The sequence below is a fragment of the Gnatocerus cornutus genome, chromosome 3 (genome assembly GCF_029298725.1).
Source record: "Gnatocerus cornutus isolate USDA-ARS CGAHR chromosome 3, icGnaCorn1.1, whole genome shotgun sequence".
NCBI lineage: Eukaryota > Metazoa > Arthropoda > Insecta > Coleoptera > Tenebrionidae > Gnatocerus > Gnatocerus cornutus.
In genome coordinates this window covers 14,059,946-14,077,520 of record NC_142235.1, presented here as the reverse complement: position 1 = coordinate 14,077,520, position 17,575 = coordinate 14,059,946, and the positions used below count along the sequence as shown (strand labels likewise).

Below are 17,575 nucleotides of genomic sequence, written 5' to 3'. Positions count from 1 at the left end.
AGTGTAAACCATTAAAATTTGGAAATTTTTGATGATTTACTATTTTTAAATTGCAAATTTTCAAATAAAAATGTGAAATTTTTGAAAAATTAATTCAAATATTTCAAAAATTGCTATGCAGATTTCTTATTTTTAAATTGAAAATTTTTAAGCAGAAATAGGAAATTTAAAAAAAGAAGCAGAAATTTTAAAAATTGCGTCTTTTACTATAAAAATTGAAAAACGATTTTGACAATAAAAAATACAGATTTTCTGTATAAAAATTAAAAGTTTTCAAACAGAAATGAGAAAGTTTTAAAACTGAAGCAGGAAAAACTTCAAAAATTACAGTTTTTACAAACAAAATTTAGAAGTAAAATTGCAGATTTTCTATTTGAAAACAAAGTTCAAATTTTTTTAAAAATTAAAGCAAAAAAATTCCAATATCATCAAGCGAGATTAGAAATTGTTAAGTGTAAAAATTGCAGATTTTCTATTTTAAAGATAAAATTTTTTAAATAGAAATGCAATGTTTTTGAAAAATAGAAATAAAAAATTAAAAAATTGTAATTTCAATAACCAACATTAATATTTTTGAGTGAGGCATTGCCGATTTCCTATTTAAAAATTAAGAGTTTTCAAACAGAAATGTAAAATTTTTCAAGAATTAATGCAAAAGTTTATAAAATTGTAACTGTAATCGCAAAATTTATAAATTTGCATATTTCCTATTTTTAAATTAAGAATTTTCAAACAAAAATGAAAAATTTAAAAAAAAAATTAAACAGGAAAATTATAAACTGAAATTTTGCCCATTAAAATTTAAAAAGATTTTTAACAAAAAACAATTACAGATTTCTTGTATAAAAAGTTCAAAAAGAAATTTTAAAAATTGCAATTCCACAACGAAAATTTTAGAGTAAAAATTGCAGATTTTCTATTTAAAAGGACAGTTTTTAAACAAAAAAACAAAATTTTTGAAAAAATTGATCAGAAATTTTAAAAATTGTAATCAAATATTGTTGAGTGAGAAATTGCAATTTTTCTATTTTAAAATTAAAAATTTTCAAACAAAAAGTTTTTGAAAAATAGAAATAATAAATTCAAAAATTTTAATACCAAAATTTAAATTTTGAGTGAGTCATTACCTTTTGTCTATTTTAAAATTAAAAGTAACAAAATGCTATTTCTTATTTTTAAGTTAAAAATTTTCAAACTGCACTAGAAAATTTTTGAAAAATAGAAATCCGAACATGATTTCAAAAAAAAATTTAAAATTTTGAATGAATCATTGTTGATTACCTATTTCAAAATTAACAGTTTTCAAACTGAAATGCAAATTTTTTGAAAAATTGAAGTAAGAATTTCAAAACTTGGAAGTATTATCATTTATATCATTGAAGTTTAAAAAACTGAATCAGAATCTAAAATTTCTAATTTATCATTTTAAGTCGTAGAATCTAAAAAATCTTTACAAACATATACATATGTAATTCCAAAAAAGGGAAATTCCAGAAATAAATTGCGAAGAAAAGAGCGATTCTAACAACTTTTTTCATAGAATTCCTGTTTACTGAGACATTTTGAAAAATGTCGAATCCGTCATACCAACTCTCCAGAAAAATCAATAAAACCCAAAAAACCCCTCACATTCTAAAAAGTTCGTTAACACCTCAAGGCCAATCCAATTCCTGTCGTCTGTAAATCAAAACCGTTTAAAGCTCAAATTCCAATCCAAACAACTCGTCGGTATAAAAATACAACTTCGAAAACTCGTCTTGATCATAATTTAGGAGTAAATCGGTTATACAGTACGAGTCGAAAAGTCACTATTATCTCAAAACGTCCAAGTGTCACGTCCCCGATAAGAATTTCGCACAGAATTCGTACCTGCTGACACAGTTCTACCAACGAAAAAAACGTTTTCAAGTGTGCACGCCATATACAGATAATTAGCAGCGACGTACGGTTATTTCCAGTTGGCCTGTATAAAACACAATTAAGACCGCCTTAGACCATGAATGCTAAACAAGACAGTATGCTTTTGAATGTCTGCAAACTAAAATGTACCACTTTGGCTTGCTAGTGCTGGGGTTCACTCAGGTACGTGCCTAGACTGTAATTAGGGGAAAGAAAGGGAAGTGGCAACACTGGGAAACCCCACATTATCACTAACATTATTATTATTATTTTAGTAGTGTTGGTAGTACTGTTTAATTTTTTTTTACTAATTTCGCCCTTGCAGTGTTTGGGGTTGGTCCGGCAGCCCCCCCAGGTGGACACCAAGCCGGTCCTCCTCGACTCCTTCATCCCCGCCGGCATGCAGATCATCGCCCATATCACCGAGTTGATGAAGTACGACCTCAAGCCTGGTGTTGGTACCACCACGACGACGGTGCGCCCGACTCAACCCCACAAACCGGGGATTTACGCCCCGGAGAAGCCCCCAGGTCCGGAAGTTTACTTCGCCAAAGGGCTCTCCTATCAAGAGTACGTCGAAAGACTGAAGAGGCCCAGCGGGTACAACTATTTCGATCGGTACAAGTACCCTCTGGAGGAAGCAGGAAGGAGTCTGGATGGCGTTCCTAGAAATGTCGATTTTGTGTTGGGCAAGGACCTGGGGGATCTGTTACGACTGGTGAATCACGTGGAGGATGTGAAGGAGCCGGAGGATAAAGATCGACAAGTGTTGCAGTTTTCGGAGACTTATGATGATTCAGATTTTAGGGTGGTTTTGGAGAGGCAGAAGAAGAAGCCGCCGACGAGGGCGTATGTGTCGCTTTTGTCGTTGTATGACCTCCTGAACAAAGAGTCGAAGAAACTGGGTTTGAATAAGTATCACGTGAGTAGAGACTAGACGAAGAGTATTGTTCGAGAACTGGTTTTGTAAATTGGGAAGCGCTAAATTCTTGACAAATTAGATGTCATGGAATTGTTTGGGAGAACATGTTTCTGTTTATGGATATGGGGTCAAAAAACATTTGAGGTTTTATGACCGGGTTTAGTGACAGGTTGGTTGACTATACTGCGGTCTGCAATTTGAGAGGATTTCAACAATCAATATTTTAGAATTTTGGGAATTAAGAATTATTAAGGATTTGCTGTTTTAAAATTTTGACACAAGATTTTGACCATTTTAAAAATTTGATACAGGCAGCCCTGTAATTGCAATTCCATTATGTCAAAATTCAGAAATTTTAAATTAAAGAACTGCAGATTTGCTAAATAGCATTCTAAAGTTAGAATGAAACGTGCAAAATTTTTAAATAAAATATGTAATAACAGAAATTCAAAAGTTTTAGGAAACTTGAGGCAGAAATTTCAAAAATTGCAATTTGATTAATCAAATTTTTGCAATAACAAATTGTAGTTTTCTTATTTCTATTCAAACAAATGCAAAGTTTTAAAAATTAAAGCATTAATTTCAAAAACTGCAATTTCAATAATCAAAAATTTTCAGAATTTTGGAGATGAAAAATGTTGGTTTCCAATTTTAAAATTGAAAATTTTTAAGCTAAAATGCAAAATTTATGAATAACTAAACTAAAAATTTCTAAAATGGCAATTTTAAAAATCAAAATTATAAACAATAATTAAGTTTTAGTGAATAATTACTGCAGATTTGCTATTTAAAAATTAAGATTTTTAAACAGGAATTTTGAAAATCATAAAAATTGAAAAAATTTGGACAGCGAAAAGTTGCAGATTTGCTACTTTTAAATTAAGAATTTTTAAACAAAATTGAATTTTTTTTTTAAATTAAAGAACTTTCTAAACTTGCTATTTCAAAAATCAAAATTTATTAATTGCATTTGCTGGAATTTCAAATTATGAAAAATTGAAGAGAAACATTAAGAAATTGCATATTAAAGCATCACTGCTTAAAAAAATTTGACAGCAAAGAGTTTCAAATTTGTCAATTTAAAATACAGAATTTTTAAACAAAAATGCAAAATTTAGGAAATTAAAAAATTTCAACTTCTAAAATCAGAATTTATAAATTATTGGAGGTTTGCAATTTTAAAATTAAAAAAAATTAAACAAGAATTTGAAATTTTGACAAACTAAAGCAGGAAATTTGAAAGTTGCAATTTTTAAAATCGAAATCTATTAATTATCAAATTGTGAAATTGCAAATTTACTATTTTAAAATAAAAAAAAATAATCAGAAATCAAAAAAATTTAAACGAAAAATTAATTAATTGCATTTTTTAAAATCATCATAAATTAACAGGTTGAAATTTTGAAAAATTAAAGTAGAAAATTCAGTAATTATAACTTCTAAAATCTTTTTTTTTTCTTTATAGAAGTAAAGAATTGCAAATTTTCTATTTTTAAATAAAAAAAAAACTGAAACAGAAAATTTACAAATTGCAATTTTTAAAATCAAAATCTATTAATTTTTATAGTGTAAGATTGCAAATTTACTATTTTAAAATTAAAAAAAAATAATCAGAAATCTAAATAATTTAAACGAAAAATTAATTAATTGCATTTTTTAAAATCAAAACTTATAAATTAACAGGAGGTTGAAATTTTGAAAAATTAAAGTAGAAAATTCAGTAATTGTAACTTCTAAAATCAATTTTTTTTCTTTATAGAAGTAAAGAATTGCAAATTTTCTATTTTTAAATAAAAAAAAATGTAAACAGAATTTTAAAAAACTGAAACAGAAAATTTACAAATTGCAATTTTTAAAATTGAAATCTATTAATTTTTATAGTGTAAGATTGCAAATTTGATATTTTAAAATTAAAAAAAATTAATTAGAAATTAAAAAAATTGGAACGGAAAACTATTTTGAAATTTTTAAAATCAAAACTCATAAAGTTCAAAAATGTATTAGTGTATGGAGTAATTTAACTACAATTAAAAAATAACAATTTTTAAACTAAAATTCGAAATTTTAGAAAATTGAATGAAACAGAATTCAAAATTTGCAATTATAACCATCATATTTTTGACAGCAAAGAATTGAAGATTTACAATTTTTAAATTGAAAACTTTTAAATAGAATTGCAAAAATTTTTAAAAATTGAATTTTTTAAAAAATAAAAATCATAAATTGCAGCTGCAGGAGTCTGAAATTTTGATAAATTCAAGCAAAATTAAAAAATTGCAATTTTAGGAAACAGAATTTAGAAATTTTTGATACTAAAAAGTGGCCGATTTGTTATATTAAAAGTAGAAATTTTGAAATGTGAATTTGAAAATTCTGAAGAATTAAGCTGACATTTTAAAATTATTTAAACGTAAATATTTAAACGTGAATTTAAACATTGTGAAAACTAAATGCAAAATTTTTAAAAATTAACGCCAAAATTTTAAACGTTTTCAAAAATTGCAATTTTAACCACATTTTCAAAAATTGCAATTTTAGGAAACAGAATTTAGAAATTTTCGATTCTAAAAAGTGGTCGATTTGTTATATTAAAAGTAGAAATTTTAAACGTGAATTCAAAAATTCTGAAAAATTAAGCTATTTTAAAATTATTTAAACGTAAATATTTAAACGTGAATTCGAGCAATGTGAAAAACAAATGCAAAATTTTAAAAAATTAAAACCGAAGTTTTAAACGTTTTCAAAGATTGCAATTTCAAAAGCCAAAATTTATACATTTTTACAGTGAAGAATTGCAAATTTGCTATTTTTAAATTCGCGCAGGAATTAAAATTTTTGAAAAATTTTAGCAAAAAATTCAAATTGCGAAAGTTTTGGGAGTTTAGAATTGCAAATTTACTTGAAAAATAAAAAATTGAAGAACAAAAAAAAATCGTAAGAATTCCCAAATCAAAAGAAACAAAATTGATCATTTTTGCTTCTCTTTTACACTTCCACGCATATTGAGTTGCCTAACCTCCTCAATTTGCAGGGCTACACCGAATACATCCTCAAAGAACTCGCCGAAATTTCCACCGGAACTTCCGCTGACCAACTGCGCGCCGTTTTATCTAAAATAGTCCAACGAAGAGACACCAAAAGCCCCCAAATCATCAAGAAAATCAACGATCTCCTCAAAGACTTGGAAGAAAGCAGCAGCTACATCAGCGCTGCTTTAAGATACATCCCACCTCTACCGTTCGTATTATAAGACTAAATGTAAATTATGTAAAATTGTAAAAAAAATATAATAATAATTATATTAATAATAATAAATACGCGATACGTGTTATCTTGCCCCGAATTTGCAATGCAGGTTTCTGTGATAAGAATTAGGAACGAATTTGTCACTTTCTCTTAATAAATTTTATCTATTCCAAACTTTATAAGGGTCTTCTTTATTATAAATAGTCGTAAAAAAGAAGAGTTTGTTAGTTTACCTGTGCAGCCATGAGAACCACTTTGGGACTACTTTTTATCGGACTTGTAAGTTTTCTTTTTATTATCTTTACCACATTATCTTCAAAACCACAGGTTTTCTGTCACGACCAATCAAAAGTTTTCCACAACAAGACGCGCCTCCCACCCAACGAATCGAAACCCGCGAAAAACAAGCACTTCTTTCACGCCACGCCCCTCCTCGAACCAGAGCCCACGAATTTCAACAACAACTGGTTTCGACCAATCAGCGACGCCGTCACCAATTTCGTAACTCTGACGAAACACCCAAATTACGGCGGGGTGCAACTTTTGAATCCAATCAACTTGTGGGAGAAGCTTCATCAGAAAGCTTCAAGTTATTTTACAGGGCCGTACGGGGCGACTTTTGGGACGGCCTCCAATGGTCCTCTTGATTATCCTTTCGCTTATCGCAAGACGAAAAACTCATTGTAAACGATTAACATTTTTGTAAAGCGTGTAATTTATGGTAATGACTGGTCTTATAAAAAGATATCTTTATTATTATGTTGCCGGTGCATATTATTTAACCAGGTCAATCAGCCCATTGAATTTATAATTTTAACTTTTACTTTATTAGAGGTTTATTTACGATCTTGATCGATACGTACGAGATTGTTTTATTTGTTTGAACCATCACGGTAGCTATTTATTAGGAAAAAATATTTTTCTGGATATTTTCGTCTAAACAATGTTATCGCGTGCTCAAAATACACAATAATGAACTAAACGACCTTTTGATAATTTATTTTCGCTGTAAACTTATTAAAGTGTAATTAGTAAGGAATTTGTAACACTTGGAATGTGGAATATAATATAAAATATCAGTTATGGAAAATGAGATTTTCGGAGCTGGGATGAAGGAAACGTGCTCTCATTGATCCATTTAGGGCGCCCCTAATAAATTAATGAGACTCAATCTTGTCGTGGCATTGACTTCGTTGGATCAAAAATTTAATAAATACTTTGTTTTAGTTGTTTTATTCATTTAGTTGGAGTCGGCGGAAAAATTGTGATTGGAATAGACGATGAATCAAATTCCAGATCTAAAAAAAAATAATGAAAATTTAAATATTGCGGTTTTTGTTTATGCAAATTTAAGAAGTTACAATTTAAATCAAAAAAAAATTTAAAAATCAATTTCGAGTGGAAATTTCGAATCAGGAGCTTTAAAATTGCAGATTGTGGAAAAATTTAGATAATTCGTCAGTTTTGAAACTAAAAATTGAAAAAAAATAACATTTAATATTTTGACGATAAAAATTTGGAAATTTGAGTAAAATGAATTATAATAATGCAGTTTTGAGCCTAGAAAATTTAAAAATGAATCAAAATTGATTGCATTTTAAGCACTCAAATTTCAAGTACCTATTCAAGAATTTGAAAATTTGAAAATAAAAATAAAAATTTCAAATTGGAGATTCAAGCCTGCAAATTGTGGAAATTGAAGTAACATTTTTAAAATGCAGTTTTGCGACACATTAATAAAAATTTTGCATTTTGAGATACTTACTAAAAATTTGGAGATTAAAAGTAAAATTTAGATACCTAATACAGTTTTGTCACCAAAAATTTTAAAAATCAATCAAAATTTATTATATTATGGGAAGTTGAAGTCTACATTATGCAAATTTTTACAAATTTTAAAATTAAAGCTTCAAACTTTTGTAAATTGTAAATTGTAATAAAATTTAGATTGCAGTTTTGAGCATTTTTTTATATTCTAGTCTTGTATTTTGGTATACTGGACGTCCTGGTAATTGGAATTTAAAAATCTAGAAATAAAAATTTGGAAATTTTAATAATTTTACGTAAAATTTAAATAATATAGTTTTGAAGCTGTAATTTTAAGAAATAATTAAAATTTTATTGTTTTAAAATACTGAAATTGCAGGCATTAAAAATTTTAAAATCTAAAAATAAAAATTTAGAAATTGAGACATCGAGCTTGCAAGTTTTATAAATTTGGTGTAAATTTTAGATAATGCGGTTTTGAGACTAGAAATTTCAAAATTAAATCAAAATTATACATATACTTTGAGACACTGAAATTTTAGATATGTCATGCAAATTTAAAAAATTTTAAATTAGAGATTTGTTTTTGCAAATTTTGGAAATTAGAAGTAAAATTTAGATAATACAATTTTGAGAAATTTTTGAAATTACTCAAAATTGTCTACTTTGAAACACTAAAATTTTAGATACTTAATAGAAATTTTAGAAAATTTTAGAAAATTAAAAATCTTGTAAATTTTGTAAATTTAAAAAATGCAGTTTTGGAAAATTTATGAAATATTAATTAAAATTTAGTATTTTAGTAACACTGACCAAATAATAAGAATTTAAAGATCTGGAAACAAAAACTTGAAAATTGGATTATCATGTTTAAAAATTTGGAATTTTGATAATGCAGTTTTGAGACTGGCAATTTGAAACAATAATACAAATTTTATTATTTAGGAATACTAAACTTCCTAGAAAACCTGGAAAAAAAGTTGACTTTAAACTTGCAAATTTTTGAAATTAGAAGTTAAAAATTAAATAATGAAATTCTGACACTAGAAATTTAAAAATTTAATCAACATTTTATATTTTTAACAAAGAAGTTTTAGATAATAGAAAGTTTAAATTTTGGAAATAAAAATTAGAAATTGTTTCTTTGGCTAGCAAATTTTAGATAATGGAGTGTTGAAGCTTGAAAAATTTGTCAATATTTTACACATTAAAACATTGAAATTCCAAGAAATTAAAATTTAAGAACAGAAAATAAAATTTTAAATTAAAACTTGAACTTCTAAATTTTGAAAATTTGAAGTTAAATTTAGGTAATTTCAGATAATAGAAATTTATTAATAAAAAATCTGCCTAAAATAATCTGAAAATTGCAGCTTCGAGCTTGCAAATTTTGGAAATTTTTAATAAAATTTGAGTAATGCATTTTTTATAATAGGAATTTCATAAACTAATAAAAATTTAATACTTTAGAATACTAAGATTCCAGATAATGGAAATTAAACATTTGGAAATTAAGACTATAAACTTACAAATTTTGAAAAACAATCAAATTTAGACCGCTGAAATTTCTGATAACGGAAATTTAAAAATTTGTAAATAAAAAATTGAAAATTAAAGATTAGAGTTTGCAAATTTGGAATTTAAAGTAAAATTTAGATAATGCGCATATTTGATACTAAAAATTTGAAAAATCATTAATTTTTTTATAATTTTGAGACATTGAAATTCTTGATAAATGAATATGGAAACTTGGTGACATTGAAACTTCACAAAATATGAATGATAAAATTTAGATGTAGAAGTAAATTGAGAAAAATTTAAATTAAACAGTTTTGAGACTAAAATTGCACAAAATTTATTTTGAGATGTTGATTATAACAGTTTTAATTTGAAAATTACATAGTTAAAATTCTGCCATTTTTGATTTAAAAAATAACATTAAAATGTACAAACTGTAAAAACGAAATCAATTGTAAAAACAATATTTTTGTTTACAAGCAAATTCATATCACATAGTTCAAAGTCTCTCACTTTTATACAATTCTTGTAACATTTATCAGTGACGACGTCATTGTTTATTTCAAATTTATTATAACCGACAAAACGCAAAAACACTTTCTTATCATAAAAAGCGAAATTTAGAATAAACAAACGTTCTGAAACGTACACTCAAGAAAATGTATGAAATTTTCTCAAGAAAAACTCCATTAAAGCGGACAAGTGCGTGATGTATTTTCCTTTTAGCTGAGTACACTTCATAAGCAGCCGTCATGCGAGGAGAATTTATTTTGACAGTAACGGAGCAATACAGGGTGGCTCATGATGAAAACTACAAATATTCACATTTTCGCGACTCTTCTGGTCATAGCGACGTGCTTGTCTTAAATAGAACGGCCTATATATTATTGCAATTTTGATTCAACTCTGTTAATTGTGGACCACTTTGTATAATTTTTTTGGCGGATAATTTGAGACAGTTTCGGAACCGCTGGCGTAATAGGAAACCGATGGCAATCAGCGGCAATTACATCCAAGTAGGTATCGAATTTCCGTTTGATTTACAATTTTCTCGATCGGCAAACCGGCTTTAATGAATTTCTCACTTCGTCATCTCATAGAAATTCCCCGCATTCCTGCGAAAAAAAATACGATCCTTGGCGAAACCTGATTATGGAATAGCACGTAATTTTTCTCGCGCGAGGGTCATAAACCTTATTTTCCTCACGAAAGCCCCGACAATAAACGTCCGGAAAAACGGAAAATCCGCTCGGTAAGATCTAGCCAGCGTCGTTATGACAACAACGAAGCGCCTTGGATCCGCCTGCTAGACCACTCCATGCAACAGAACCCAGTCAGTTGTGTTTGATCCGAGGCTTCGTGCAGTCGGTCAAAATAAAAACTTTTTCGGTTATTATTTTTTTTGTTTCGTTGTCATTTGGGAATGCTTTCATGTCCTGTTGCAAACGGACGTAAAAAAATTGGAATTTCAGTAAGTAAAAAGTCCTCTCATTTCTGCCGCCAATAAACGCTCGCTTGTTTACTCAAGCTTACAGGTTAGGAAGTTATCGATTGAGAGCCCGATTTTCACAGAACGATGCGTAATTGTTTATTAATTTTTCGCATGAAGGCCGGATCTGTCTATTTTTAATTTTATGTTCTGGTTTGTGGTCCCGGATCTTATTGTCACGCCCTTTATGAATTTCTATCGATTTCAAATTTCCAACTTCCTTGTTTTTAACTAGTAGCTCGCTTTTAAAATTTCGTCCAAATCGCCGGAATCCATTAACTTGAGCAATCTCATCTGAAAAGATAAATGTCCGAGTTAATTGTTGGTCGTTTAAAAACACGTTTCGTTGACGACACATGCGTTTTACAGATGTTGTTTTATAATTTCCTTTCTGAAAGTTCAATTTACCATCATTTGCATGCTTCCTTTGGAGAAAGAAGTCATTTCATGCCTTTGGCGCCTTTTTACCTTAAAATGGAAAATAAACATTATTGCCGCAGAAGTCACTTAAAAGCGCCAATCCAATCATCGAAAATAAACATTAATTCTATCAATTAAATTAAAACACTGTTAATCAACACAATTAAAAGTTGTACCGGCAATTAAAGTTTTAATCATCCTTGTTATTAAAATAAATAGTCATTGCTACCAGAATCCGCAAAAAAATTCAAAAAAATAAATTGGTTTAGTCGCAAACATTAGTCAATTAAGTCACTCGACTTTGCTAGTTTTTTTTTCACGTACTAAATCTAGTTGAAAGGTGGATTTGCGCGCAATTAAAACTAATCTTCTGGGCTTCAGTTTTAATCCTCTGTTAGCCCGTCTTTCTACAAGTTCTCATTTATTATTGCTGATCGTGCTAAAAATGTTTAATTCGATTTAGCTTCAATTGAGTTTTTTAGTCGAAAATTAGTCTAATTTAATCATTTTAGTTAAGTTTCTTTCAATATAGTCTAATTTAATTAAGTATTTTAAATTTAATCGGTTGATCTAATTTTATGTAAGACAATTAAATCCGGCTTAATTAACTTAGTACTTTCATCTGTTTTAGTCTAATTTCTTTTTATTTAAGTTAAATTCAATTCAAATTTAATTTGATTTAGTTTAAAATTAGTATTTTTTACTCTGATTTAATCACATTTCGTTCAATTTAGTTAAATTGGTTAATTGATATATTCTTGTTTAATTAATCAGTTTAGTCTAATTTAATTAAGTTAGGTATTTTGATTTTAGACTAATTTTACAGCTCACTATGCTCTAATTTAGTCGGTGTTGCCCTAATTAAGTCTGGAGGTCGATAATTTAATCTAGTGTACTTGGTTTCAATTTGGCCTAATTTAATTGGAACTGATTTAATTAACTTAGGACTTGGACACTACTTATTTCTTAGTCTAATTTCTCTTTAATTCAATTAAATCCAAGTCTAATAATTTAATTTGAATTTGTTTCAAATGAGCATTTTTTACTCCGATTTAGTCATAATTAGGCTAATTTTGTGATTTCTATTAATTTGAATTATTTTTTGTTCAATTATGTTTTGATTTTAGCGTAATTGAATTGCACTTTTAAAGTTTGCTTTGCGATAATTTAGTCGGCGTTGGTCTAATTAAGTCAGAATTAGACAGATAATTCTATCTAATGTGGTTTAGTCTAATTTAAATCAAGATAATTGGAATTGGCTTAATTTACTTTTGACTTTTTTAGTCAGTTTTAGTCTAATTTCTCTTTAATTCCCTTCCGTTCGAGTGGCTCGGTAAAAATCTAATTTTATTCGATTTAGTGTCTAATTAGTATTTTCTACTTCGACTTAGTCAAAATTATTCGAATTAAGTTAAGTCGGTTTATTTAATTATTTTTAATTAATCCGTTTAGTCTAATTTAATTAAGTTGAGCATCCTAATTTTAGCCTCGAATTGTACTTTTAAAGCTCGCTTTGCGCTAATTTAAAGGGTGTTCACCTAATTAAGTCCGGAGGTCGATAATTCAATGTAGTGTGTTTGCTTGGTCTTAATTTAGCCCAATTTAATTTAAGATAATTGGATTTGAGTTAATTAACTTAGGACTTGGACATTTATTTATTCCAACTTTAGTCTGTTGTAGTCTAATTTCTCTGTAATTTTAGTTTAAGCCGAATCGCTCTGAGTAAAGTCTTATTTAATTCTATAAAGCCTAATTTAGTTAATCTTAGCCTAGATAATTTTAACACAGTTTAGATCGCTTGGTATAGTTCCTTCTATTTATGCATTATGCTTGTTCTTAGAGCTTTATTTTATTCGATTTAGTTTAATTTTTACCTGTTAGTTAATAATACTACGAAAACAAAGCTTTTGACATGCTTCATCATACTAATTACTAATTAGAAACTCAATGAATGAAATAATAAAAATTAGACAGTCAGATGAATGACATTAGGCTAATATGAATTAAAATAAGAAAATTGATTTACTCTTAATTCAACGAGTCTAATTAGTAGATTTTAATTTTACTTAGGCCGAGTTTAATTCCAATTAGCTTAGATTGCGAACAAATTACTTTAACTTATTGTTTGTTTAGAAAAACAGTCTAAACTACAATAGCTTATTATTTGCCCAGATTTAGGATGATTTGGACTATTTTAGTCTAATTTTGTAATTTGGCACCGAATTAATGACAAATTTAATTTAGGTTGATTTTTCGTACGAAGATTAACTTTTTATCTGAAGGTCAGTCGAGTTAGCTCACTTCATGTAATTTAAGTCTTGGATCTAATTTTGTCTAAAATAGATTAATTAGACTAATTACTTAATTTACTTCAACCTGATCTGGTTCAATCAATTCACGCGATTTTAGTCTTCGTTAAACTGAGCGGAGTTTTTGACATTACATTATAAGCTCAAGTTGTGTTCAAATTAGTCTAAACTTGGTTGAAATTTCCCAAAAAAATCAAAACCACAGTTTTGCGCACAAGTGGCAGGTCCTCCATTTCCGCTCTCCAATAACAATATTCATTGTATGCAAATGCGCGCTTATCAGTTCTTATAAATTTAAATTTCCCAACTGGTTTTTAACTTACGCAGATACTAGCCTCCGAAATGACGTAAACACGACGTGAAATGGCTGTCCCTTGCCACTCATTTAATCCCATTAACAGATATTTATCTTGTCTTGCTAGAGGATCTCCGGGAAGATTTCCGGGCTATTTTTGTTTGTCGTTGCCCACGCTCCCCTACCAACCTTGTCCGCTGCCAAGGTGCAACACTTGCCTCAGGTGTCCCGCAATGACCTCACTGCCCAATTATCACCCAGATCTAATGGGTGGAGTTTTCCCGAAATTCCGCCCGAAAAAACCTTGGAAATTAGCTTTGATAACGAGAGGTAAACAATGAAATTCAAGAGGGTTGCATGATTCCACGCGATTGTTGGAATGGGAATCTGATATGGGAGTTCACCGGAGCGGCTGCTGGAGCAATCGATCATGAAGGAAAAAAGAGGAAAAAAACGGCGGACATATGTTGATAGTTCATTTTAATTCCGGTTTAAACGGTTCCATGTATCATAATTGAGCTTGTTCTTCCTACGATAAGAAATTGGGTAATTTGTCGGTGGCGAGGTAATTCGGAGGCGACCTTCGACCTTTTAGGGGAATTTTTCACCAAAAGCCGCAAGTGTCGGCACTACCACACTGATAATGGAATGAGATAACACTTCAATCGATTAATAAGTGTCTGGTAATATTTCAAATTCGGAAAATTAAAGATTCTCATTTTCGGGGGTAAATTGCATTGCATTAATAATTAATTAAACCTAATTAAATTAGTCTAATTAGTCTCAACTAGTATAAATTAGGTCTAAATTATTAAGACTAACTTAACATGACTAAAGAAATTAGTTAACTCGACCTTGGGAAAAAATGTCGATCGTATACGAACTACGCATTCAAACGATCAGACTAAACTAAATTAGTCATGGATTTAGTACGAAATTACAAAATTAGACCAAAACACTCCAAACTATATTAAATCAGTGCTTATACTAATCTATTAATTGTGGTTTGGACTAATTAAATTAGACTAATATAATTTAAGCCTAATTTAATTTGAATTAAAGACGGTCTAAGTAAAATTAAAATCATCTAATTAAACTCATTGATTTAAGATTAAATCAATTTTCTCAAACTTAATTTAGTGCATTTTATCAATTTTAAATTATTTGAGTCTCTAATTACAATTATATTAGCTCCTAATTAGTAATTAGTATAATTTAGCACGACGAACTTTGTGTTTTCGTGGTTTTAATAATAATTAACAGGTAAAAGTTAAAAAACTAAATCAAAATTAAATAAAGCTCTAAGTTATCCGTTATCTCGAAATTAGAACTTAATTAGACTAAATTGGACTAATGGACTTTGATACAAGTTGTGGCGTTTTTTAGTTGACAGGTGAAAATTAAATTAAATCTAATCAAATTAAGCTTCAAAAAGTTATCCAGTGCTTTGAAATTTATTGAATAAACGAAACAAACTAGATTAGACTATTTAAAGACTACGATAAATTAAATTAGACTAAAACAGACTAAATTAAAATCGAGAGATTCAGTTTAACTAAATTAGACTAGACTGATTTGATTTAGAAGGCATATTGTATAGAAGGAACTAGACCAAACCATCTAAACTATATTAAAATGATCTGACTTAAGTACGCTGAATGAAATTATATTAGACTTTACTTAGACGTGACTCGGATTTAACTAATGTTACAGAGAAATTAGACTAAACTAGACTAAAGTTGGAATAAATAAATGTCGCAAGTCCTAAGTTAATTAGGCTGGAACCAATCACATATCTTAAATTATTTTAGACTAAATCGAAACCAAGTGAACCAAATTAGATTGAAACGAATTGAACAAAAAAATATCAATTAGTCAATTCAATTAATTTGGACTAATTTTGTCTAAATCGGAGTAGAAAATACCATTTGAGACTAAATCTAATTACTAAGTACTAAGTTAATTAAGCCGGATCCAATTATCATGCATTAAATTAGAGTAATATGATAGCATTCTAAGCCTAATTTATTTTGAATTAAAGACGGTCTAACTAAAATTAAAATCATCTAATTAAACTCATTGAATTGAAGACTAAAGCGATTTTCTTAAACTTAATTTAGTGCATTTTATCAATTTTAAATTATTTGAGTCTTTAATTAAAATTTCATTAATCCCTAATTAGTAATTAGTATAATCTAGAACAACGAAGTCTGTGCTTTTGTAGTTTTAATAATAATTAAGAGGTAAAAATTGATCTAAATTAAATTAAATACAGCTCTAAGTTATCAGTTATCTCTAAATTAGAAATTCATTATTATTATGACTAAATTGGACTAATTAGACTTTGATACAATTTGTGGCATTATTAGTTGACAGGTGAAAATTGAACTAAATCCAATCAAATTAAGCGTTAATAAATTATCCAGAAATTTATTAAGTAAACGAAACAAACTAGATTAGACTATTTAAAAGCTACTATAAATTAAATTAGACTAAAACAGACTAAATTAAGATTCACAGATTTAGTTTAACTAAATGAAGTCCTAAGTTAATTAAGCCGGATTCAATTTAATTTAATTAATCAATTTAATTAATTTGGACTAATTTCGTCTAAGTCGGAGTAGAAAATATCATTTGAGACTAAATCTAATTACTAAGTACTAAGTTAGTTAAGCCAAATCCAATTATCATGCATTAAATTAGATCAACTGACTAAATTAGAAATACTAGAACCAAAAACCAGAAACCTAACTAAAATGACTAAATTAGACTAATTTTAACTAATCGGACTAAAAAACTTAATTAAAAGTAAATCGAATTAAACATTTTTTACACGATCAGCATTAATTAAGTAAGAAATAGTTGAGAAATGGGATAACTGAGGAGGATTTAATGGCCTGCAAGTCTACTTTTAGACTAGATTTAGTGCTAAAGTCGAGTGACTTTAATTAACTAATTTTTGAGACTTATAAACCAAATTTAGCACTGATTAAAAACTTTTTAGGCTAAAGTCAGGAAAACAATAAGTCAATTAAACTGATATCACAAAATGAGCCTAATTTGAAATTAATCTAATTAATTTAGACTCGATTTAAACTGAATTAAGAAAAATTAGACTAAAACAGACTAAAATTGGACTAAATAAGTGTCGCATGAAATTCGAAATTAACTAACCTAGAGGCCAAGTTCTAATTAAATTAGACTTGCTAAGAGACTAAATTAAAGTCCAGACCACTCTGTAAACGCAGTGTCGCAACACAAGCAAAATAAATTTTAGGTCATTATGTTCCAACGCTGTTAACACATCAACCAACCATAACAAACAATGGAAACTATTGATAAACAATAGACAAAATCGAAGCAAAGTTATTTACATTCAATGGACCTATGTCAATCAAATTACATTTTAATCCGTGCCGCCTTTAATCCGACTTTAATCACCGTGCAGTTCCGATATCGATCGATTTCAATTCAATTGTTTTCGCGTTTTTAAATAAAAAAACTACCATAGAAATCTCCTCGGAAAAGCGTAATTCGCGCGTCTGACGTCGAGTGACACGTTGAAATTTTTAACCCTGCCAGTCCTCATTTGAAATCATTTTTTCCGCGTCTATCAAAGGGTTGATTTTCGCCGATAGCGTGCCGATAACCCCATAATCAATAACCCATTCGACTCAATTATATGTACACCGAAATAAATAGACGTGGTG

General features: G+C 28.4%; 1 protein-coding gene across 1 annotated transcript; it reads left to right on the top strand.

Moving 5' to 3' along the window:
• Positions 1–1,760: 1,760 nt before the first annotated feature.
• On the top strand, positions 1,761–6,243 carry ImpE3 (Ecdysone-inducible gene E3). Its single transcript, XM_088032907.1, has 3 exons — positions 1,761–2,082; positions 2,225–2,821; positions 5,853–6,243. Exons 1-3 carry the CDS (start codon positions 2,044–2,046, stop codon positions 6,069–6,071), a joined length of 855 nt encoding a protein of 284 aa, XP_087889033.1. The 5' UTR covers positions 1,761–2,043; the 3' UTR covers positions 6,072–6,243.
• Positions 6,244–17,575: the final 11,332 nt, after the last annotated feature.

What these genes read in the sequence shown, in the direction of transcription:
- ImpE3 (XM_088032907.1), top strand. Translation starts at nt 2,044, where the DNA reads ATGTACCACTTTGGCTTGCTAGTGCTGGGGTTCACTCAG. An exon ending in TAGTGCTGGGGTTCACTCAG is followed by an intron (nt 2,083 to 2,224) that starts GTACGTGCCTAG and finishes TCGCCCTTGCAG; the next exon opens with TGTTTGGGGTTGGTCCGGCA. An exon ending in TGGGTTTGAATAAGTATCAC is followed by an intron (nt 2,822 to 5,852) that starts GTGAGTAGAGAC and finishes CTCAATTTGCAG; the next exon opens with GGCTACACCGAATACATCCT.